We start from the raw sequence: 23,421 nt of genomic DNA on the forward strand, positions 1-23,421 counted from the left end.
TGAATACGATTATTATTAAAGTTGCTGCGGCTGGATGCATCGATGTTCATACAAGGTTCGGTTTAATTCTCTTTTTATTGCAGCTTCAGCGCAATAATGCGTTGGGTTTAACGGGGGCAATGGATGCTGCGCTGAAACCCCTCTGCAGCCCGTGTTTGAATAACAACGCGATGAATCTCCGTCTGCGACAGCTGAATAATACTAATAATTACTAATGCCTAACAGCAAGAAAGGGCACAACGTCATTTAAAAAAAAAAAAAAAAAAAAAAAAAAAAAAAGTCCGAACGGTTTTCCCGAGCGAAACGCAGCGCCCCGGGAGGGCCCGCCCTTCCCTTTCGGAGGGAGCAGGGGGCTCCCGACCAGCCCGGTCCCCACGGCGGGAGATCCGAAGTGGGGGGAAGGAGATGGAGGGTGGGAGGAGGGGGGGGGCGGGGGGGGGGGGGTTGTTTCTCATTAGCGTTTATTGCGGGGTGCATCTGCCGCCGGCCGCGGGGCCGTTTCGGCCCGGGAGCGGGGTGCGGCGCGGCGGGGGCTGGGACAGCGGACCCCCCCCCGCCCCCCCCTCGCCCTGCCGCCGCGGCGGGGGCCCCCCGGGAGGGCGGCGGGGCCGGGGCGGCGGGGCCGGGGCCGGGGCGGCGGGGCCGGGGCGGCGCTGATTGGGCTGCGGGCGGCCGGGCCGTCGGAGCCCCCGCCCCGCCGCTCCGCCCTGCCCCCGCCGCCGCAGTGACACTAATGAGCGAGTTCTTCCCACCGGTCTCCTGCCTGGAAGTGCTGACAGATCAAGGCAACAAATTTCAATTACAAGCCCTAATTTGTGTCCGCAGAGCGTTTGTTACCCATGTCAGTCCTGCCTGGCCCATCAGACGGGGCAGAACGTGGAGGAGGAGGAGGAGGAGGAGGAGGAGGAGGAGGAGGAGGGGGAGAGAAGGAGCGCATCTGCAGAAAGGAATAGATTTTTTTTTTTCCTCTCTTAAAAAAAAAAAAAAACAAAAAACCAACACCTCCCCCCCCCCAAAAAAAAAAAAAAAAAACCAACCCAAACTTGGCTGATAAGTCGGATTTAAAAAGAAAGGCGAGGAAAAGCCCTAGCCCCTTGCCTGCGCGGTCGGGAGGACGGGAGGGCGGCCGGCGCGGCGGGCCGGGCGCGGGTGCCGGTGGCCGCGGGGCGCCTGGATGCGCGGGCGGTAGCGGGGGGCGGGCATGGCCGACAAGCGGCGGTCCTCGCCCGGCACCACCATGAGCCTCAAGGCTCACGCCTTCTCCGTGGAGGCGCTCATCGGGGCCGAGAAGCAGCAGCAGCAGCAACAACAACACCAACAACACCAGCAGCAGCAGCAGCAGCAGCAGCCGCGGCAGCCCAAGCGGCGGAAGCTGGGCGGCGAGGACGAGGCGGCGGAGGACGAAGGGGGCAGCGGCTGCTGCGCCAAGAGCTCCCCCCCCGCCGCCGCCGCCGCCGCCGCCGCCGCCGCCAGGACCTGCGGCGACATGGAGCTGGGCTGCGCCGCCCGCGCCCCCGCCGGTGAGTGCCGCTCCGCGCCCCGCCGGACCGCTGCTCCGGCTCCCTCCTCCCTCCCGCCTTTCCCCCCCCGCAGCCGGCGCTCTGTTTCCCCGCTGTTCCTCCTGTCTTTCCACGCCGCGTGTTTCCCGCCTCGCCTCCCCGCCGGCGCTGCCCGGTGAAACCCGCGGGGCCGCAGCAGCTGCGGGCGCGTTTCCGAGGAGGGGTAAAAAGCGCTTATAGAGCTCTGCGCGAACCGCTAGAAGCGTGCACGCAGCTGCGTGTGTATATGCCTACGCCGCGCACACACACGCAGATATTTGTACGTAGCTATAGGCGCGTGGCTGTAATTTGCAGCCTCGGGACGGGAGCGCGCTTCCACGCTGCGGGGGCTGCGAGGTCACCCTCAACGCGCCCAAACGAAACGCGCCGCGGACCCGCCGCCCGCTTCGGCCCGGCCCGGCCCGGCCCGGCGCGGCCCGGCGGCTCGCCCCGGGACTGCGGGGCGGGGAGCCCCTCTAGCCGCCCGGCCCTCGGGTCGTTGTGTGTGTCCCGTCCCCCCCCCCCCCCCCCATCCCGTTGCCGGCGCGCAAGGCTGCGGCCCAGGCCCGGGCCCGGCGCCCTCGGCGGGTCGCGGGTGGGGCCGAGGGGGCGCCGCCGGTGCGGGGGTCCCCGCTTCCCGGCCCCGGCCCCTCTGGCTTCCTCCGCTCTCTCCGCAGGCGGCTGCGAGGAGGGCTTCCCGCCGGCCTCCCCGCCCGCCTCCCCCGGCGGCTCCCCGAAAGGCTCGAGGCCCGGCTCGCCGCTGCCCACGCCGCAGGCCCCGCGAGTGGAGCTGCAGGGCGCCGAACTCTGGAAGCGCTTCCACGAGATCGGCACCGAGATGATCATCACCAAGGCGGGAAGGTAACGGGGCGACCCGCGGGGGCCGCCGCCCCGGCTCTCCTCCCGGGGCGGGGGGGGGGGCACATCAAAGCGGGCAAAAAACAGGGGGAACCCCCACCCCCCCCACCCCCCACCCCCCAGATTTACGAGGCAGGTAGATGGCGATAATTTTAGGTGGGCACGGGAGCATGCGGCGTTTCGGGTTTCCCCTTCATTAGGGCGAGCGAGGTCTGGGAGCGCCGTCTCCTTCGGAGGGGAAACTTTTCCCCTTTCCAGTGGATACACATGGTAAAAACCTGGGTAGTATAAAAGTATCTGAACTTATTAGAAATTACAAAAACATATTTTATTGAATCCATATGCTACCTTCTGCATTTTCAGAGAGGCTTTATTAATGATTGAAACGCGGTCTTAAACGGCACAAAGCAACGTTTGTCTTAAGAGAGTCCAGTCGGGGATTTTCTGTTTTATCTTACAGGTGCACTGAAATAACAGAGAAAACTAGTTAACCGCAGTCAGGCTTACCCTCCTGCTTATTCAGAAATAACGGAGATAGGATTTTCCTTTCCAGTAACGACTTGTAATTGATTTTTTTAAAATATATGTATATATTTTTAGAACAGCAGCAAATACAGAATTAGCTGGAATGACTTTCAAGTTTATAAAATAGAGAAAAGTACCTTTCATTAGCTTGCAGTCAGCTCGTCACTAGGACGTTTCTTTTTTATTTTTCTTTTTGGCTGCAAGAATGAACTTTCTTCATAAAAGTCATACCAAACGTGAGTTAAGAAGTGCATTTTTGTGTTAAAACCACCTCATCGGTTAATTACTCCGTTTTCTCCGCAGAAGGATCTAAATCGTGAACTGTTTGTGGTGGTGGTATTTTTTTTTTTTTTTTTTTTTTTTGAAATTACCTTGTAGGTTCGTTTCTGCTTTCAATAAAGAAGTTTTACTATACCTTTCAAAGACAGAGTAGCTCTTGCACTTCACCTTTAGTAAGTTGCAGACAGGAAGTCCTGTCTCAATAAAGACCATATTGTTGGGTTACAGCATGGCACGTTGACTTTTATAACTGCATCCTTGCGGTGTTCTAATTGTATCACCGTGGATTTAACTTTCTCATTTGCTGCTACAGAAATGATACATCATTTGCTGCTGTCAGTTGAAACTTCAGTGGCAATTTGCATTCCTGTATCGGTCTTCCTGGGTGGACAGTGGTGTTTGCACATCTCCAGAAATGTATTTCTAGCTGATACCTCAAACGGGCTTTAAATGCATGTACTGCTAAAGTCAGGTCTCAAAACCAAATGATTTAGTGTCTAACAATAAAGTTGAAATGATGTGGTAATAGCTGTACTCCCAAAGCGTATCCCAAAACATACGAAGCATTGTTCAAGTAAATGCACTTTAGAAATCTGTTTTGACATATCGAATGGGCCATTTCATGGCTATGTAACTATAATCGTCCAAAAGGACTCTGTAGGCTAAAAGGAGGAACGAGAAAAATCCCACGAACCGGTTACTTTTCCTAAACAACCATTCCCGAGTCTGTTTCATATTAAACATGACCTCTCTCTTTCTGTGTTCAGGCGGATGTTTCCCGCAATGAGAGTGAAGATCTCAGGTTTAGACCCACATCAGCAGTATTATATTGCTATGGATATTGTGCCAGTGGATAACAAAAGATACAGGTATGGTGACTTTAAGGCAAAAAACATATGATGCAAGTCATAGGGGGCTTGGCTATTGGAAGAAAACATTAACACTATATAAATTAGCAGAATGTCGTGTTTAACTCTCCTTCAGATTCCTATTTTCATCCAGTGCCTTTTAAAAAAATAAATTGTGCCAAGTATGCAAAAACAACGAAAATTTCTGTTGAAGCTCTTTATATGTTTGCCTTATGTGCTGTGGGCAGATGCTCAGGTTTTGGCTTTCAGAGAGTGCAGTTCTAGTGCAGTCAGGAAGTGTTATCATATTTTATTCCTCATCATGTCAGTGGGAATTATTTCCTATTAACAAATAAATACGAAAATGCACATTTTTTTCTAGTGTTAAATGGCAGTAATATTAATAACATTAATAGCATTGATATCTGATTTAATGACACATAAGCTCTCTCATCCTTTAAACTGATGTGTGATTTAATATAAAAGCTGGTTATCACGCAGTTATTTGGTCGCTTAGATTCTTAAAGGGTAATGTTTCTAATTACTGTTTTTTAAAGAATTAATGGCATTATTATCTGGAGAATAATGCGAGGAACAGAAGTAGTTGTTCTTCAGATGTTTAAGAATAGGAGTTACGTGCTGAAACTCACTATTGCGAGGGCAGTTGCGTTTCAGGGGAGCCAGCTGAACTCTGCTGAAACCACTGGTCCTGCGGAAATGTTTTCAGGATCAGGCCCGCAGCAGTTATTCTTGTGAGTTGTAGACGTTTTTTAGGTCTTGCTTTATAGATGCAATCCCATGCTCCGTAGTAGCCGGGAGGAGCCTGGCCAGGCAGTTCAGGTCCTTACCAACTGCTGGTTTGGTTCTTTTGACCCTATACTTAGTATAATGTAGGGAAAACCGCTGCAGATTTAATTGTAGAACTAGGAATATTCCAGACTAAGACTAAAAGGTTGGTTCTGCAGGAATGCTGCCTTGTTTCCTAAGCAGACGCTGCCCTATGTTTTTTGCATGTCCTTACCTCACTGACTGCAATTTTGCCCTTTTCTCATGTGGCGTGTAAGGCATTTCTTAGGACCATTTTAGATTTTGTGGTTTTCAACAAGGTGCGGGTACCAGTGCTGAGGATGTCCAGTACATACAGTCAGGGGAAGCTTTTCTGACTGTACCATAGCGAAAAAATGCTTTTTTTATTTGGACCAGTGCAGTGCGGCTCAAATGAAAGCGGTTTTCTTGCTTTGTGTTGCATGTGTGCATTTACTTAGCAATCTAAGCATATTGTTCCTAGAAGGTCTGAGCAATTCCTTAATTCATAGAAAAAGCGAGGTAATTATTGCAAATGGAATAAAAATGTTAATACTAAAAATTAAACACAGTTGTATTGAATACGAGTTGTTTAAACCTCATTTCATTTAAAATAAATACAGTCGTAATGAGCTGTACTGTCTACCCAGTGTAATAGGTGATGCGCAGATAACTGAAGTAACAACAAAAGTTGTATGAAGGGCAGTATTTTCTTAGTTGGCAAACTTACATTTCTGTAATCATGTAATCACGCCTTTAACTTTCCTGCTAAATATTAATGTTTCACATGTTTTACTTGATTCCACTTTTCATTCTTTGCTGTGCAATCTATGATTTTTTTTGTCACTGCTGACATTTTAACTTTGGCTGTTGGTGTGTCTTTACAGACTGTCTTGCAGATCTTTAGATTTGAAAGATACAGCAGCACTCACATATGGAGTCTAGTCTTTGTCACAACAGATAGCAAAACTAAATGGAAACAAAGAAAATTACAGCTAGGTCTAGATTTCTAGCAAAATTGGACCTTGTAAATATTTGGAAGCTGAAGCTGTTGCTCAAAATATTTTCTGTGTATTTATGGCTTTATTTACTTCTGTAGGGAAAACATGTATTTAGTATAAACCAACAAATATAAAATAAATTAAAAATGTTACAACAATTGACTGTGTGATCTGGGGTCAAGAATTTATCTCCAGAAGAGATTTTCACTACCATTCTAGATCTTAGTTTTACAGCTTGATATGGATTGTACGGAGCGATGCATGTATTGGATCACTTTCATTTCCAATTATGTTGTTTGCCTTGCTCTAGTAAGGAACTGAATTGTACAGACAAATGATAATGTCTTTCTTGGTTTTGTTAAAAAATATAGCTGAATTACTGGCATTTTATTGTACTTGAAAAAAATACATTGAAGTTTTTAGTTAGTGCTTTTTAGATTGCCCTGTGAAATGTCTGCCTTCAAAATAAGTTTTCTACCAAAGGAGACACTATTTTTATTAGAAAATGACTCTGTCAGCATTGGCCTATCAAAAGAAATATGGGCTGTGTTTTTTCCATTTTTAAGGCTTTCTGCAATGCTATTCAAGAAAATTAATACGATCTTGCAGAAATAGCAAGAGCGTAGTTTGTCATAGTTTCATTATTTTTCCCAATCATAATGTTCTTTCCCTTCAATAGCTTTATTTATAGATGCTTACATTACACTCAAAATGTTAAATCTTCCAAATATGGAATTACTACTCAATTTGATAAATGAAGGGCTACGGTCTTCCCTGTTTGCTGATGCCTGATCAGAGCAGGGCTCTAGCAATCAATGAACTGACACGAGCTTGAAGCTCAGTGTAGATATGTGGATACTGGTGTTCAGGCTGTTGCTGATTTTAAGGCGGCTAAGGTCAGATCAGAGTGTGGATTTTAACCTTACTTTAAAAAATTAACATTTATTGTTCTTTAATGTTTTGTTAATTGGTGGGTTCTTGCTGTATGTATGGGCCTTAATTTATGAATACTGAATGGATCTGATAAATGATTTTGGGTTGGTTATGGGTATTTGTTTCCTTTTAATAGGTATGTTTATCATAGTTCCAAGTGGATGGTGGCTGGTAATGCTGACTCCCCAGTACCACCTCGTGTTTATATTCACCCCGATTCACCAGCCTCCGGGGAGACGTGGATGAGACAAGTGATCAGCTTCGACAAACTGAAGCTTACCAATAATGAGCTGGACGATCAAGGGCATGTAAGTACTTGCTCTTCTGTGGTATTATATGTAGACACATTGCTCAGTCCTGAAAGACTCTGACGTACAGCTTCAGGGTGCCAGAAATAGGCTTGACTTTTCAAACCTGTTTTGGAACTTTACTGTCCAGATCTAAAATCTGCTTGCTTTCTGTTCCGATAATTAACTGCTTATTAGAGCCTGCTGTTTTACTCCCCCCTCAAAAACAGAACTCCTTCTGCAAAGTAAGACTTTACAAGGCTAAATTGCCTAATACGAAGGGGCAGAATTGCTCTCATGTTTTCCCACCGAGTGCGTTACTTGCAACTTCTGCTCCGATCAAAAACGGCGCTTAAATTCACAAGTGGCTAGAAGAAACATTAATAGTGTGTAATAACTTCATGTGAATAAAAATACACTTAAGTATTTTCTTAACCTAAACATTTGTATGAAATCCCATGAGGTGTTAATAATTGCAGTCAAAAACGAACAACATGGGAGCTGGGTTTGCTCTGATAATGATTTATTACATACCTTATGAAGCAAGACCCTTTCACAGCTGAGGCTCATTACTTCTGAAAAAACTGGCGAAGACGTATGCAGTATGAGTGTTCTGTTTGCAAGTTCTAAATTGTTTAGTTATGACATTATCTAATGTGACAAAATGTGTTATGTTAATATTTCCTTTTCTCTTCAAAACTGTTGAAACATGACAGATGTAAGCCAGTATCTTTCCAGCTATCCCTAAAATAGTTTTACTTGACACCTTAGGAAATAATTAAAAAATGAGGATTGTTTTTAGTCAGGGTGAAGTCTTTAATTTTGCAGAATCCTGTAATAAATGGCAAATGCTGGCTTCCTTTCAGAAGGAGCACCGAGTTCCAAGTGGTAGAGTTTTAAGATGTTGGAGGCAAGTTTTGAGACAGGATGTGGATTCCATTGTCCTTAACATAGCCCAAGTTATTAACCAGGATACTTTCGCCTTCATGGAAGGGGAGTGAAAGAAAATGTACCTGGCACAGAGTACAAAGATACTATATGCATCTTTCAGTATCGTTGTAACTCTGTGACATTAAGCCAGGTATTTTGTCAATACATAGTCCAAGTTTAAGTATGAGATTTTTTTTTTTTTCCCCCTGTTTATACTTGCAAAGGAGGTTAACATGAGAGTCTGGTCAAATTGTGCAGGAGCTACAACTGTTGTGTTACAGAGTCAGGAGTACAGGAGACTGGCTGGACTGAGCCAGCGAATGTGGTAACAAGGGTAAAAAGCCTCCCTTCCATATAATACTATTCATAATTTTACCATGTTATTCCTTAAAAAGAATATGGGGGTATTCACATCTCTTAAGTTAGCAGTGCTTTTCTTCAGGCTTGTAAGAAAAATGTCTTATATCGCTTCTTTCCAGAATTACAGTTACGGGGTCTCATTTGGCAGTGCCTGTTTGAGTTAAGGTTAGCACACGTAGTTCCGTTAGTTTCCCCAGCATTCATGTATTTGCGACTCTTCTCGAGTGGGAATTGCTTTCTCTGAGTCCTGAGTCTCTTGGAAGGGCTTTAAAAAGTGAAGCAGATGCAGATGGGTAAAATGTCGCTTTTCCAACGGAGAGCAGGCCGGCTGGTTTTTGTACTCACTCATTTCAGAGGGGTGATACATGAGTACTGTGGTCCACCCGTGCACTTGCAGTCACAGACTGCCCTGTGATAAAATCTCGGCTATGTAGAGAAGTGTATTGCTGTATTTTTCCATCCCAGATCTTAGCTTTGTTTTTATTCTGAACTGGAACCTGTGTAGTGTACACAGCACACCATTATTCATAATGTGGGGGGATATAAATTTTCTGATCTTTAGTTAAGTGTTTCGATTTGAAAACTAGTGAAGCAAAGCCCTAGTGCAGTGATTTGAGACACATTGAACTGATTCAGAGCTATGGCAGCACCCCTCCTCCCCAAAATGGAAATTTAAGTATTAAAATAAAAGGACAAAAGAAGGATGACTGTAAAATAATTTCGTATTTCTCAAATCTGGGAAATTGCAAACATGTCATTCATAATTACCAGAAAAGGCAAAAGCAGAAAGCAGAAAAGTGTCTCTTCCAATGGGTACATTTTTTCTTTTAAAGCTATGGTAGTGTGGAATGCTGTATTGAAAAAGCTATGTAGCCTCTGAATGCCTCCAGCAATAATGGAAAACGAATAATCATATTTTGTGATGAATATAAAAAACAATTGTTTCTCATAAGCAGGAAGGAACCATATTTTTCAAGAGGGTACCAGGGGAGGGATGGGGGATTAGAAGAGCTAGGGGTCAAGGCCGTACTGTCCTTCGAGTATTTGTTTTTACACCAAGTGTTCTGATTCTCCCACTCCTGTATGGGAGATGGGGTATATTTCAGATTACTGGAAAGTTAGGGGTTTTTTCCCCTCCTTCTAAGGCAGAATGGCTCAGAGAAACTTTGGTGGGGTCTCTACGCTCTGCCATCATTCCTCGAGTAGTTCAAGTAGTGTTGGGCTTTAGCTGTTGTTCTTTGGGTCTGCTTTCTGTGCTGTCTTGTTCTGGGGCTTTAATCCATGTTGAAATTGTTCCTTTATTCTTCCTGTGCTCCTTAGAGGTGTAAGCTTTTGCAGAGTTTTTGTGTTAAAATCCCAGGGCTAGGTTTTGATCTTGGAGGTTTTGAGGTAGAGAGCTCCGTAAGATCAACTTGGAGCCCTTTTTACCTATTCCAGAGTATTAAGTCTCAGAATCAGTGAGAGGAGGGACAATGGGGACAGTATTTGCAAACAGATACTAAATAAGTATTCCTGTACAGTTATTTATATTGTGGTAGTAGTTCATGGCAGCCAGCTCCCCTTGCATTGCGTTGGCCTGGGATTAATTTCTTGTGAAAGGAGATCGGCCATCTCTTAAGACGACTTGCTCCACTGCTTGAGTGTTTTCTGGGCTGCTTGCTGCTATTTTCATCAGTATTCTGAGTGGGAGTTTGTGACGACGTAATTTTACAGTGCTGTTCTGAGGAGAGATTTTGAAGTACATCTGCACGTAGGACGCTCTCCGATACATGGGTTCCACTTGCAGGCTGAGGAGAGCAAGCAAAATTTGTAAGGCTATGATTTCCTTGTGTGTTTTTTGATCTCAAAAGGGAGTCCCAGGGTGAATTCCCTACTTTGGGAAGATTGTGTGCTTATAGAGGCATTAAGGCCTGATGGCATCATTAAGACTCACATACTTTGGCGTTTGTGTCTTTCATCTGAGTTGTAAGGAAAAGTAAACCTGCATTTTGCAGTTGACACTGAGAAGTGCATCGTCTGGCTGCTCTTTGTTAATGCCTCTCATTCCTCTCATCTGTGGAGTAAGTGCTGCATTGTAAAAGCAGTTTCCCCCTCCAGCTGGTTAGAGCTGGCTGATTTTTCTATTTTGAATCAGTTTGTAATCTGAATTTCAGTAGAAGGGAAAAGTCAATATTTTTGATGCTATTTCTATGCTTTTCAACTGAGTATTTTTTGATGCAGAGGAACATCTTTTAACTTTTAGTGAAAATGAGGCTGTTAGCGTGTTAATTGTTCCTTGGTGGTTGTTTTTTTTTTTTCCCCATTTGAAAAGTGGGGTGAGGCTGGAAGTGGAGGCGGAGTGTTACTCTGCCCAGACTTGGCTCCGAGTAGCAAGCTCTGCTTACAGTCAATGGGTAGTTATATGCTCTTGTCACAGTGAAAAGCTGGGAAATATCAGCATTTGCACTTGCAATTTTTGTCTTTGTGAAGAGGGAATCTATGCTTCTTGGCCCCCCGCACTTCCCTGACTGCAGAAAGCCCAAACACATGGACTTTGCAGGGAGGAGAAAGGAGGATTTTTGGCAAAAACAGCAGCAAGGTGAGGACCGTGCTGCTGGTGGGGAGACGAGTGTGTTGTCTGTGCACCACCGAGCTGCCAGAGCATTGGCATCTCCCCCACAAAAGGGTACGGGGCTCCTGTGTGTTCTGGCTGTGATGGTTGTGCCACGGTGGTGCCCAAGCTCATGGTCAGCTCTGAGGCCTCATCACAGCAGCATCTCTCAAAAGGCATATTACAAAGGTAATCCCAGCTCTGTGTGTCTGCAGGTACTTTAGCCAACTTTGCTCTGTCAGGCTGTTGCAATTTATTCCCCTACAAAGTATTTTGGTCCTGTCCTTTGAGGGATTTGTAGAGAGAGGTTCCAAACTTGTTCTGGTTGGGGTTTTGGATTGTTGGCTTTTAAGGGTACGAAGGGAGAGTCACTGTTTCTTCAGATAAACTGTTAGATTCTATTTGTGCTGTTAAATTTGCAAGCACTGCGTAATGAAAAGCCAGAATCTCATTTTCCTTAGCTTTTTCTTCACAGTAACTTTAGGTGATACTTGGAATAATAGAGCTAAATGGTTTTCAGAATGGGTGTTGTATATCCTTCTCCTTCTATGTCCTGTTTTCATAGTGTTGCTCTTCAATTCACCAGGGCTCTGCAGTTATGTAGTATTTATTTAGAACTCAGAGTCCTGATCATTAACAAAGATCCCATTGTACAAAGTACGGTACAAAATCAAGAAAAAGCAAAATCCTTGCTATGAATTTGCTGATCGTGTCAGCGCAGGCAATTTCAGTATAGCACAGAGCCAAGCCAGGTTGCTCTTAAGAGATGACAAGGATCAGTTAGCTGTAATAGCCACCCAGATAAGGAGTGGGAGGTGTTCATCTCCATGTTGCTGTGACTTCACTTGTTCTGATACATGAGCAGAGCTGCTTGTGGCTGCCTGGGTTAGCATTGCGTACGATCGAGTCCACGGTGTAGGCAGGAGGTGGTTTGCACCGCCGAGCTGATGGGGTGATCAGGGTGGGAGCGGAACATGGCACGCGCAGGGGCACCCAGGCAAATGGCAAGGTGCACAATAGTGATGGGTTTGAACAGTGAAACAGAGCTTTCCTTGGTCATTTTTTTTGTTACACCAGTACCTCCTCTGGTATCACTGGGTGTTCACAGGAAAACGGGGTCAGGAATGTGCTGTCCTCTCTACATTTTCATTTTGTAGATCTTTGCCAGGGGAGAACCGAAAAGAGTGTTGTGAAAGAGGATACACGCTTGCCTGATAAAAATCTTGCTCTGTGCAAGATTTCAGAAACTGGGAAAAGACTTCATATGAGAGCATCCATAGGGCACTCCCCGAGCAAATTAATTGGAGCTTGTGATGTCATTGTCAAAACTTTACTTGCAGGCTAATAAAAGCCCTGATTATCCAGAAACTTGGCTTATCCAAAATGGGGTCATGTCATCTGGCCAGGACCAAGGGTATTAAACTAGCCAAACTGTAGTTTATCCAAATGAATGTAATGTCCTCTATGTCATTTGGATGAATGAACTTCCACGGTGTCTGGCACAGGGGCTCGGTCAAGTGCCTGAGCACATGCACATTCTGAGGCTACTCAAGGAGCAGGAAATTAAAAAGCTTCCCCTGAATGTTGATTAGGGGTTCCACAGGCCAGTAGCCATAGGACTATTTATTTATTGAGTTACTAATTTCTTAGGCCTTCCAACAATAATAGTTGAGCTTCCAATTATTTATTTTCTTGAAATCTTATATTTTAGTAGTGGTTAGCTGAAGTGGAGTAAAATAGAGGGAAAATTCTGTATTTTAAATCTTTAAAATCTGGAAGCAGTACCAAGAGGTATTTTTGTGTTTAATTGTAGGCACTATGAATTCATATACTACTTGTTTATTCTTAATTGAGCTTTTGTATGCTAGGAGGGGTTTGTATATTGATATTATTTATATATATTATAAATGTAGGGTTATTAACACTTTAGAGTTTGGGATTTTGGTATTACATTACTCTTAAGTTTTTGCTTTTTTGGAGTGTGAGAGTCTCAGTTTGTGGTCAAAACAAGGTATGTTTCCAGCCCTCAGGATATCAGGAAAAAAATTGCTCCAAACATATCCTGAAGGTTCCAAAAACAAAAGGCAGATGCTGCTGCTGCTGTTTATTTTGTTAGATCAAATCCAGGCTCCAGTGGAAAAAAAAGTGACAAAACTTCCCTAATTCCAGTGGGACCAGGACTTCAATCCTGATTTTTTTTTTTTTTTTTTTTTTTTTTTTTTGAGCCAGTATCTGAATTTGGAGCTTGTGAGTTGTAATCTAAATGCAATAGCATAAATGCACAGGGATTAGACTACTGTAATAAGAGTCTTCAGAGGTTAAAGAAAACATTTGATTTCCAGTAAGTGGCATGGTAAACACATACCATAATCTGTTCCAAAAAGCTATTAGTCCTGAAACGGCAGGGTGTCCTTTCTAATAAATGTTATCTTTTTCCTTCATGACTGCATAGATTATCCTTCACTCTATGCATAAATATCAGCCTCGTGTCCACGTCATCCGAAAAGACTGTGGAGATGATCTGTCACCCGTCAAGCCTATCCCTTCAGGAGAAGGGGTGAAAGCCTTCTCCTTTCCAGAGACAGTTTTCACAACTGTCACAGCATACCAAAATCAACAGGTAACTTGGGCTTTCTGCTTAGTACTTTACAGGCTTTTCAGAGTAGACAGGGAAGTCAGAGATGGGAGAAAAGTGGATACTTTGATTATACCCCTTATTAAAAAGCACTGTCTAAACCCTTTTCATATTACAAGTAGATTTCACTAGTAGTATTGCAGCTGCGCCTAGGGGCTACAGCTGAGACTTTAGGCCATGTGGGCTGGATGCTGCATGTAAAAAGTCATTCTTATTTTGGAGATCACACAGTCTAATTAGCAATGTTAATGGCATCTGAATTATAAATACACCATTGAAACACAAAGCAAAGAGGAGTCTAATTTTTAAAGGTGGTTTTGTAACTTTAAGTGTAGATACATGTATGGATAGAATTTTTAAAGCACTTTTATTCCTGACTCCAGTGATTTCAAAACTCCCAGGACCTTAACAGAGAAGTTGAGGTCTGAAGAAAGTTGCAGTCATTTTCGTTTACCGCATTCAACATATATTATTAACTGCAATTTTTCTGGGTCCACACAGATTCAAAGTCAAAAAGTAAGAGCAGGCTGTGTGATTCCAGTGTTTGGCTCTTATTACCACTTCTTAAGTATTAATATACATAGTGACATCATAGTGTTGTGACATTTTATTAATTCCAGGTAAATTACTGCAGCTATATTTTGGGAAATTATATATGCCTTGCTATCTTTACAAAGAGAAGAGCAGGAGAGCCATGTAAATACTGAAATATAATTATTTGGTGCGTATCCCATTTATTTAAATAAATTAGAAGTATTTAGTGGGGATTTCTGTTTTTTTTTTTTTTTTTTACAGAAGACAATAGCCTAGAGATAATCCCTCTTTTCACATTTCCTTCTTGACCCGTACAGAAATAAAATTTAATTTAAATTTTATTGCAGTTAGGCAGTATACTCTCTTAGGTGAAGAATGACATTTGCCAGAAAATTTTTCTCAAGAATTCCAACCTGCCATTTGGTAGCATCAAATACCTACTAGCTTCTCTGGGGATTTGCAAAAATAATGATCAGAAGGCTGGCCCATGTTTTGCTGTGTTTCAGGATGACTATCTTAAACAATACAAATGCGAAGATGTTTCTGCTCCACTGTTGGCTTAATTCTGTCAGGAGAGTCATGCTATGTGTTACTTAGCTGAATTTGCAGGTAATAATTTCTCTAATCATATTCACAGATAACTCGTCTGAAGATTGACAGGAATCCATTTGCCAAAGGCTTTAGAGATTCGGGACGTAACAGGTAGGTGTTGGAGAAGGAGGTGGGCTTGTTACTACTTATGGAATTGATTTTGTGAAGGTTGGTCGAAGGGAATACTTATATTTACAGACAGATTAGTCTGAGGACTCAGACTCCTTGAGGGGGCACTTTCCCAGTAAGGTTCTCTGTGGTGGGCTCCTGTTCCTATTCCTCTGACCATCTAGGTCTAGAACGGGTTGGCACTCGGCTTGACTCATGTACTCAAGTTTCATTTTGGTGGAAGCAGCAGCATACCGTGAAGGCTTCAAATGGAATTAATGCATACTGAGGTCTGTGATTTCAGACTGCTCCTGAAATCTCTTTCTGCTGGCTGGAGACACAAATTGCAGATACCAGTGTCAAACTATAAGCCCAGGTTCTTTTGCATGTAAGTGGCACTTAGTATGGATTAATGGCTCATTGTTTTCTCTTAAAGGGGGAGAAACTACGTGGCCTAGTGTAGCAACCTTATGTCTGGTACACTTGCCTAGGAGGTGGGAGACCTGGGTTCAAGTGTCTCTTTAGCCTAAGGAGTTTTAAATCCACTTCTTGGGTGAATGCTTTTCCTACTAGGCTATAGATAACCTTGAAATGAGTCTGGTTTCCACCTCTTCTGTTGCGGTTGGACTGATTAATTGCTTGTTCTGTCTTCATCCATGAATCTTGCAAAATAACAGTGAGGAATCTGAGTAGTGCAAAGTGGAGGCGTAGGTCTAGGCCTTGCTACCAGTACTGATGAAGTATTTTATCCAAAGACTGTTTAATGCAAAATACTTAAGCCTGTTATGAATTGTATGTTAAACCATTTCAGCTAAAAAAGCAGCATTTAATTGGTGCGTATTCTACATCGGTTCCGGTGACCACATTGCGTTTGGTGTCTACAGCTGCTATATTTATGACCTAGCCTTTCAGAGAAGGGAGCAGTGTGTGCTAGTAGGAATGCTCAGAGAGTATCTTCTGGTAGCTGCTTTATTCAGCTTTTCTTTTAGCAGAGGCTACAGCATTAAAGCCTGCTTTGTGCTTCTACCGCAGTTACATAAATGCTGAGACTGGAGAGCAAACAAGAGTAGTTTTGAGAAGATGAACAGTTACAGAAGGGATGGGGTAGTTGTAAGGATTTACAGGAATTCACTGCATCTTTTCAGTTTATGCTCTGTATTTGCTGCCTCCTAAGATTTTTGTCTTCTAGCAAGAGACAATTGGCCATGCTCTGTCCTGGGGCCTGGAAGGCATGCCCCAGGCACCTCCATAAATAGAGTTTTGTCCTTTGTGGCCTTCTAGTTTGAAATTAAGTGAACGGTAACTTCCAGATGAATGCAGTGACTGAAGAAGCAAAACATGCCTTGTGTACTTGGAGGAGAAAAGAGTTGCCATACATGCCCTATTTGACAGCTCTCCATAGGCTGTGTCTCTTCTATGCATAACTTTTGCAGAGCTATAAAATAAGTACTAAGGAGCCTCCTAAGAAGTGTGAAACCCTGACTCCTCTGAATTTTCTGAGTTTAAGTGGTGTTAGAATTTCTTCCATAATGTTATATGAAACAAGAGAAGATGCCCTTGAAAATAGAGAGGAAAAAATTGTTCAGAAACCAGTTTTGAACTGGATTTAATGTGATGGGACAGCCCTGGTATTACCCGAGGACAATATAGGTGCAGTGAGATTACTGCATCTGCAACCATGCAAATCCAGTTGTAGGACTGGGGATAGGCAGAGAGGTTTTGGGTTTGGCTTCTAGGAGTAAGTTTGGTTCGAGCATTTGAAAAAAAGCAGGATATTTTAATTGAAAGACAGTTATAGTTTATGGAAATGGATTAGGAGGCCAGTCCTGTAGGAGGGACCAGCCTCTGGGAAGTATTTTGGAACTGGCTTTAGATGAGGTCTGAATTCTTTTACTGTAACAAAAACAGTCATTACAGAACTGACTCTGCAAACTCTTTTCTATTGCAGATAGGTTTGCTGAAGTCAGTATTGCTGTTTTGTTTGATAGGCTCTGTGGTACTGAATAAGTGTTTTTGGGAATCCAGCTCAGATTTTTAATTATTGAGGAGAAATTAGTTTTTAATTTAAATTCCTGGTTTACTCAGTTGGCTATTAATTTACTCTGTTGCTAAATACTGAAATTAAATGTTAAGATTCTGTTATCTTCATTGTTCTAGCTGTTGTATTTGTCACCGAGGCATTTTAGTCTGCAACAAAAGTATAAAAAAATCACCGTTGTACCTTTATATTCAGCTTTTTAATATTGCTTTAATTATTATATCTATCTTACTCTGCAATGCTGGATGCAGTAATTCTGATTAATTAAAAATATTCCCTTTCAGGTCATTCCCGTTCAGTCCCACAGGCTATTTTACAGAAATCAGTAGCTTCACCTTTTAAAAGCATTCCCTGTGCATTTGCAAAGTGCAACAGAATTTATGTGCCGAGAATAGTTTCATTCTTCAGTTAGGCCTTAGGTTTGACCCTATAAAAACTTTTACTCAGGAAAGGCCCAGAATTTCTCCCTTTAAATACTTCAGGAAAAACATAACTGTTTTGTTAAATAAACTTGGCCATTTGATAGCGTAAATTAGGGTGGTGATAAAATGTGGAAATTGTTCGAAGGCATCTTGTATAAATTATCGCCTTGGCTGCACTCCTCCAGGAGGTGGCTTTTATCTCTGCCTTAACTAGAAATGAAAATTCACCATTACTGCAGAAAATGAAAGCTATCTTTTTAGTCCAGGTTTAGCTAATAAATACTTTATAAATGTTTCCTGGCATACATTTGTGATCCTGCTGGAAATGCAATGGGGAAGAAGCAGTATCAGAAGAACATGTTGGTAGCTTCAAATTGGGCTATTTGCATAATTTGAGTTTACGGAGCACTGCTGCTCAAAGGCAAGCACTTGTATTTGGTGTGTGCCTGCTGCTCACACTTAACAGGCCTTTAGGGCCCAGCAGCCAAAAGTAACAGCAAAATTATAGCTCTGAGGTGCATTATTCATAAAGATATGTCAGAACACAAATGAGCCTTTATGTTCAGGAAATAGAGATTCATCTAAATACTGTCTGCCACAGTTGTCTACCCAGTTACTTCTATTTTGTCATGACACTGTTGAAATAAAGTGACAAGGTTTTTAGTTTCTAAAGGCATTTTGCTCAGCACATAATAACCAAGACACAACATTGCTTTATACATTTTAGTAGCAAAAGAGCTGTATGCCCATGCCTTGCTCATGTTGTAAGCATGATTTTCCAACTCATCAGTAATGACAAGCAATCCTGTTTTAATAGAAATTGTCAGTGGATCACCTTTGTTCTAAGCAGAAATAGGAGATCATCCATGTGGCAGTTAGAGCAGTTGCTCTTAAGAAAATGGCATAGTAGCAAAACATTTAACACCACTTTAGCCAAGTCTACCTCCTCAACCCTCCCCAAAAGGCCAAAACTATTAAAATAGAGAGGCAGACTTGTTTAATTGTGAAACTTTTTTCATGCTACCAGCCCAGTGGCTGCATATCAGAGTGATCTCATAGACAAGGATGTAAGGCTCTTTTTCTAGAAAGCAAAATGAATTTCAAAATACTCCTGTAACATTACTAATTTTTATATATTTCTGATGTAAACTATCCAAAGACATGTGACAGAGTACAGCTTGCATTTGTGACACCACGATGTTTTTGTTCTAAATAGAATGGGACTGGAAGCTCTGGTAGAGTCTTATGCCTTCTGGAGACCTTCACTGAGGACACTTACATTTGAAGATATACCTGGGATACCCAAACAAGGTAACTGTCTTCTTTGTGTTCTTTCAAAACAAAAATGCATGAAGATTAAGTTTTGCCCATCATGTCTTGCAAAAGTCTAGGTAAGCATGTCACAGAGAAAAATCAACCAACCAACCCCAGTGCAGGCCATCACCTCTCATTACAGTTATTCTAAGTTAGAAAATTAATGCTAACTTAACCATTGTGGCAATAAAAATGTTAGGTTGTAAAGATAAATCAGATCACATGTGGAAGAGAATGACAGTTATTTAAGGATGCAGTAACCTATGACTTATCATTATGCTCTGGCTAGATACACAAGGTAGAGATCATTTATAGATGACTTGCATTGTACCTGTCCAAACTCTAGTGTAGGAATTGTGTGTTTAAGAGGAAAAAAAAAAATGAGAGAAGAAATGTCCTCTTAAGTAATGAATAAATAGTAGCAAGCTTGAGTTTCTTCCTTGGAAAGCCTTCTCAATTCTTAAAGACCTAAAAATTGTTCAGTAAAAGTCCCAACAAACTCTGTCTGCATCCTAGAGCTTGAAAAAACAGACCACTTCTCCATTTTGTTTTTTCCTGCTCCCCAGTCTGTAACCTCTTGGTTCCACTTTCCCCGTTGTACAGGTAGTGCTGTGAGGCAGAGATAATTAAATGGCCTGTTTGGACAGAGGGGAGTCTCTGTACTCTTTCCCGAGTTCCTTTATTTCCAAAGTACCCCAATGCCTATAGAAAACTTCTCAGACTTTTCCCAACTGAATCAGACCTACTGTTCCTGATTCTTTACAGTTCCTGCTATCAAATTTACAAACATCCTGCCTGTTTTCTTGATAATGTATTGCAAAGTCATTAAGCGTCTTCAGAGCAAAAATCCAGAAAATACAGAAATACACAGAAATCCCTTTTGTCAACTTTTCCTTAGCCCAAACCTTTGAGAGATCTTGAGCATCAGTGCTTGATGTGGGCAATTAAAGGAGTTTTTCTTCCAAATCATAGGTACATTGGATGAGGTTTGGCAGAGTTTTGGGCAGAGCGTGGAGGTGAGGGTTGGTCTTCATAAAAAAGGCCTGGAATGAGAAGTCGGCATCGGACCTGAAATGCCTTGTCAGACCACATAAGACTGAAAGGCAACTCACTGTGAAGTTAATCTGTCTGGGAGACAGACCAGCTGTATCGCCCTGTTTGAGAGCAGCACTGTTTGAGAGCAGGGGAACTGCTGCCATGAACTTTCCGCTTCTTTTTCTGCTCTTGCCTGAGGTTAAGGAGCTTGTTGAAGTTACTGTTGATGTTCAGATGATGGGAACTGGGATCCTTGCAAAATCTTTAGTCATCTATACCTTGGACAATAGGGTGGTTTAGAGACTGGCTGATAGACCCCATTAGAAATTTGTCCTGGTTGTTAATTCTGGAAGTGCCCATCTTCAGATAATGGAGGTGTTGATGTAGATTGAAAGAAAAATAAGTATACCTTACACCAGGATATCTGGAATGTGACAGTGTCTCATGGTGCTTTGAGCTTGTGGTGTCTTGTCAACAGAGCAAGAATCAGCAGGCAGAGTTCTCTAATAATATATTTTTCTTTTTACTAGCTCACCTACCACAGAAACCTGTTAACTTACTGACAGCACTGTGAAAGGCCCAAATTATTTTTTCTATGCTTGTTTTCTGGGGAGATACAGTCTCTAAGAAAAGGAAGTCTTTCTTGCAGCTGGGAAACTTTCAGTCCTGAGAAAAGGCTTCACCTGTAGCAAGCAGTGTCTTTTCAGGAGCATTCAGCACTGGTATTTGTCATGTAAAAAGTTCCAATATCAGTAAATGAACAGTTTGCAAACAATTGGCTGCAAACCTAGACCTCCATCTACCTATTCAAGAAATGAAGCAGCTATGCACAGTAGTCAGCCTACACTTTTCCTGAAGTTGTTCTGAAGTTTTGTTCTCAAGTTTTTTTGGTTTGAAGTTGGAAGTTTTTTGTTCTCAAGTTTTGTTCTGAAAGTTTGTTCTCATGTTGTGAACTTTCCTGAAGCTGTTGAACTGTGGAAGCCTCTATCGTTTGAGCTAAGTAGCCGGTTCCTCAGCTGGTGCTCTGACAGTGACAGTCAGGCACAGAGTGCTTGAAGCACGCTCTGGAGTATAGCAAGAGCATAGACAACACAAAATTCGTTGTTTTGAAGGTGGCATCCTGTGATGCGGTACTCGGCTACATCTTAGCTGCCATGCAATTTCCTTCCAGTGTCAAAGAGCAGTTAGCCTTTTGGGCAGGAGCTCTAAGTATTGATTGCAAAAGCATAACTTACTTTCTGTTTCTTGGTCAGGTTGTTTCTTTAAAAGTGTGCGTGTGCCATACACTCAACCCCTCACCCTCCACTAATGTATGAACAACATTTTTTGAATTAATTTGGGTCATGCTTCATGCCAAGGGTTATTATAAAAGACAGAGGTCTTGATCTGTCAGCTAGGAAGTGAACTTTTCCCCATGTGCTTCTTACACTGTAATATTCTCTTCCAGGAAATGCAGGTTCCTCTACTTTACTCCAGGGATCTGGCAGTGGAGTGCCATCTACCCACCCTCACCTCTTGCCGGGTTCCCCTTGCTCATCTCCAGCCTTCCACCTCAGTCCCAACACTAGCCAGCTCTGTAGCCTTGCTCCAGCTGACTACACAGCTTGTGCCCGCTCAGGTTTGACCCTGAACAGATACAGCACTTCTTTGGCTGAAACCTACAACAGGCTCACAAACCAAACCAGCGAGACGTTTGCACCCCCGAGGACTCCCTCCTATGTCGGTGTGTCGAGTAGCACAACTGTGAATATGTCAATGAGTGGCAATGATGGGGATGCATTCAGCTGCCCGCAGACTGGCTTGTCCATGCAGATTTCAGGGATGTCTCCACAGCTCCAGTACATCATGCCATCCCCATCCAGCAATGCCTTTACCACTAACCAAACCCACCAAGGCTCCTACAACACGTTTAGACTGCACAGTCCCTGTGCGCTCTATGGATATAACTTTTCGACATCCCCTAAACTGGCTGCCAGTCCTGAGAAAATCGTTTCTTCCCAAGGAAGTTTCTTGGGGTCCTCGCCAAGTGGAACCATGACGGATCGGCAGATGTTGCCCCCCGTGGAAGGAGTGCACTTACTTAGCAGTGGGGGGCAGCAGAATTTCTTTGACTCTAGGACCCTAGGAAGCTTAACACTCTCATCTTCTCAAGTGTCTGCACATATGGTTTGATGAAGCCTTTAAGTAAAAGTACAGTATGTTTGGTGTCTACAATGTATTTCTTTTGGAATATGAAAGGACACTCGATGTAGCTTGTAAAGTGTGTGTATATATAATATGAGAGGAAGTTTCACTGAATTTTTGACTTGCTTGTGGCCAGATTATTCTCCTATTTTGAGTTACACAGAGTTTGCAGCAGCGCAGACTGCTTTAGTTTTCTGGTATAATACACTTAGTTGTACAACACTTTGGGACATATGCAACAAATTAAGTAAGACTTCCTCCCCTTTCCCCCTCCTCTGTTCTAACCCCTTTAAAGAATGAAATGACACTTGGAGTATTAAACAACACAAACAAGCCCACTTACATTTCCTATAGTACTAGTGAGTTTTTTTAAAACATTCATACAATGATAAGCTGATGCACCAGAGGCATTTTACAAGTTTCTTCTCTGTTATAAGGGATATGAAGGGTATTTGGACTTTTAAGTGTTAAGCATCAAGAATCCAGCCTAAAATAGAAGTTTAGCTAATGGATTATTTATGAAGTAAACAGAAAGATTAGTTTGCCTTCTCGTGATATGCTGGTTTTAGCTTATCAATGGCACAGCGTTCTCACTAGGATTTTTTTTTTTTTTTTTTTTTTTTTTATTTCAGCATTAATTTAGATTTATGATTAGGTATTTGAAGACAAACAATGCATATTGGAATTGTGGTGATAGGAGTAATTTAAACTAACAGCAGAAGAAGCAGTACTCCTTGGTACAGAATGAACTTTGGAGTGCTTAATTTCTGTCAGAGGAAGGGCTTGATGCATTTTTTTCCTCCATAAATATTGCCTGTAAGACATTTACTGGACAGTAGGATATTCTAATGTATCTTTGTTTTTGTATTTTTACTTTTTTAAAGGAAAATGCAGGTTTGATTTAGGGAAAAAAAAAAAAAAAAAAAAAAAGGCTAGCAGGATGAAAAATTCCATTATTGGTTTTACCCGTTTGTGTGTGTTGTGTTTTGGGTTTGGAGTTTTTTTTTTGTTTTTAATAAGGGCAAAAAGTCCACCATTCTCAGTATCTCATAAATACAGTGCCTGTATCAATTAGGCAGATGACCCAGTTTGCCCGCAGATGTTTCTGGAAGCAGAACTTCATTGTAGCTGCCTCCCTGCTGCTCTGTTTCTCAGTCAGTTATTGCCCTGGAATTGGAGAGGTTCCCTTCATTCCCAGCTCTGGTTTTAAATGGCACTTGTAAGAATGCAGGTCGCAACCTGCTCCCGAACAGGCTTCCCCAGAGTGACAAGGACACAGGGAGACACTTGGCGTGGTGAAATTCCTGCCCTCACCTGCACCTGCACAGCCCCGGTGCGCATCAGTCCTGCTGCGAAAGCTGCCTCTCTGAGCAGCAGAGGTTGTGGAACAGATGTTAATGCTCAAGAGAACGGGTGGTCTTCAACAGTATGCTAAGCCTCCTATATATTGTGCAGGTGATGTAAAAGCATTATAAAGTGGGTACAAATGTGGTTGAAAATGCTTCCCTGGTCAGCATTGAAGGAGAATAAGGCCTTGCAGATTTTACATTTTTCTCTGTTAGATTTTTTTGGTGAAGTTGGATTGTTGTGTTTCTCAAGTGTTCCTG

At 42.8% G+C, this 23,421-nt stretch overlaps 1 protein-coding gene across 1 annotated transcript; it reads left to right on the forward strand.

Moving 5' to 3' along the window:
- The first annotated feature begins 1,019 nt into the window (after window positions 1–1,019).
- TBX18 (T-box transcription factor 18) lies at window positions 1,020–21,839 on the forward strand. The gene is made up of 8 exons (XM_042803574.1): window positions 1,020–1,520; window positions 2,216–2,399; window positions 3,968–4,069; window positions 6,923–7,094; window positions 13,406–13,573; window positions 14,760–14,824; window positions 18,498–18,592; window positions 21,078–21,839. Exons 1-8 carry the CDS (start codon window positions 1,202–1,204, stop codon window positions 21,800–21,802), a joined length of 1,830 nt encoding a protein of 609 aa, XP_042659508.1. The 5' UTR covers window positions 1,020–1,201; the 3' UTR covers window positions 21,803–21,839.
- The last annotated feature ends 1,582 nt before the right edge of the window (window positions 21,840–23,421 follow it).

This window comes from Tyto alba, unplaced genomic scaffold (assembly GCF_018691265.1).
Source record: "Tyto alba isolate M040663 unplaced genomic scaffold, T.alba_DEE_v4.0 Super-Scaffold_40, whole genome shotgun sequence".
In the NCBI taxonomy this organism is placed as follows: domain Eukaryota; kingdom Metazoa; phylum Chordata; class Aves; order Strigiformes; family Tytonidae; genus Tyto; species Tyto alba.

Coding starts and splice junctions, on each gene's coding strand:
- TBX18 (XM_042803574.1), top strand. CDS start 1,202: ATGGCCGACAAGCGGCGGTCCTCGCCCGGCACCACCATGAGCCTCAAG. Junction 1,521..2,215: donor CGCCGCCCGCGCCCCCGCCG/GTGAGTGCCGCT, acceptor CTCTCTCCGCAG/GCGGCTGCGAGGAGGGCTTC. Junction 18,593..21,077: donor ACCTGGGATACCCAAACAAG/GTAACTGTCTTC, acceptor ATTCTCTTCCAG/GAAATGCAGGTTCCTCTACT.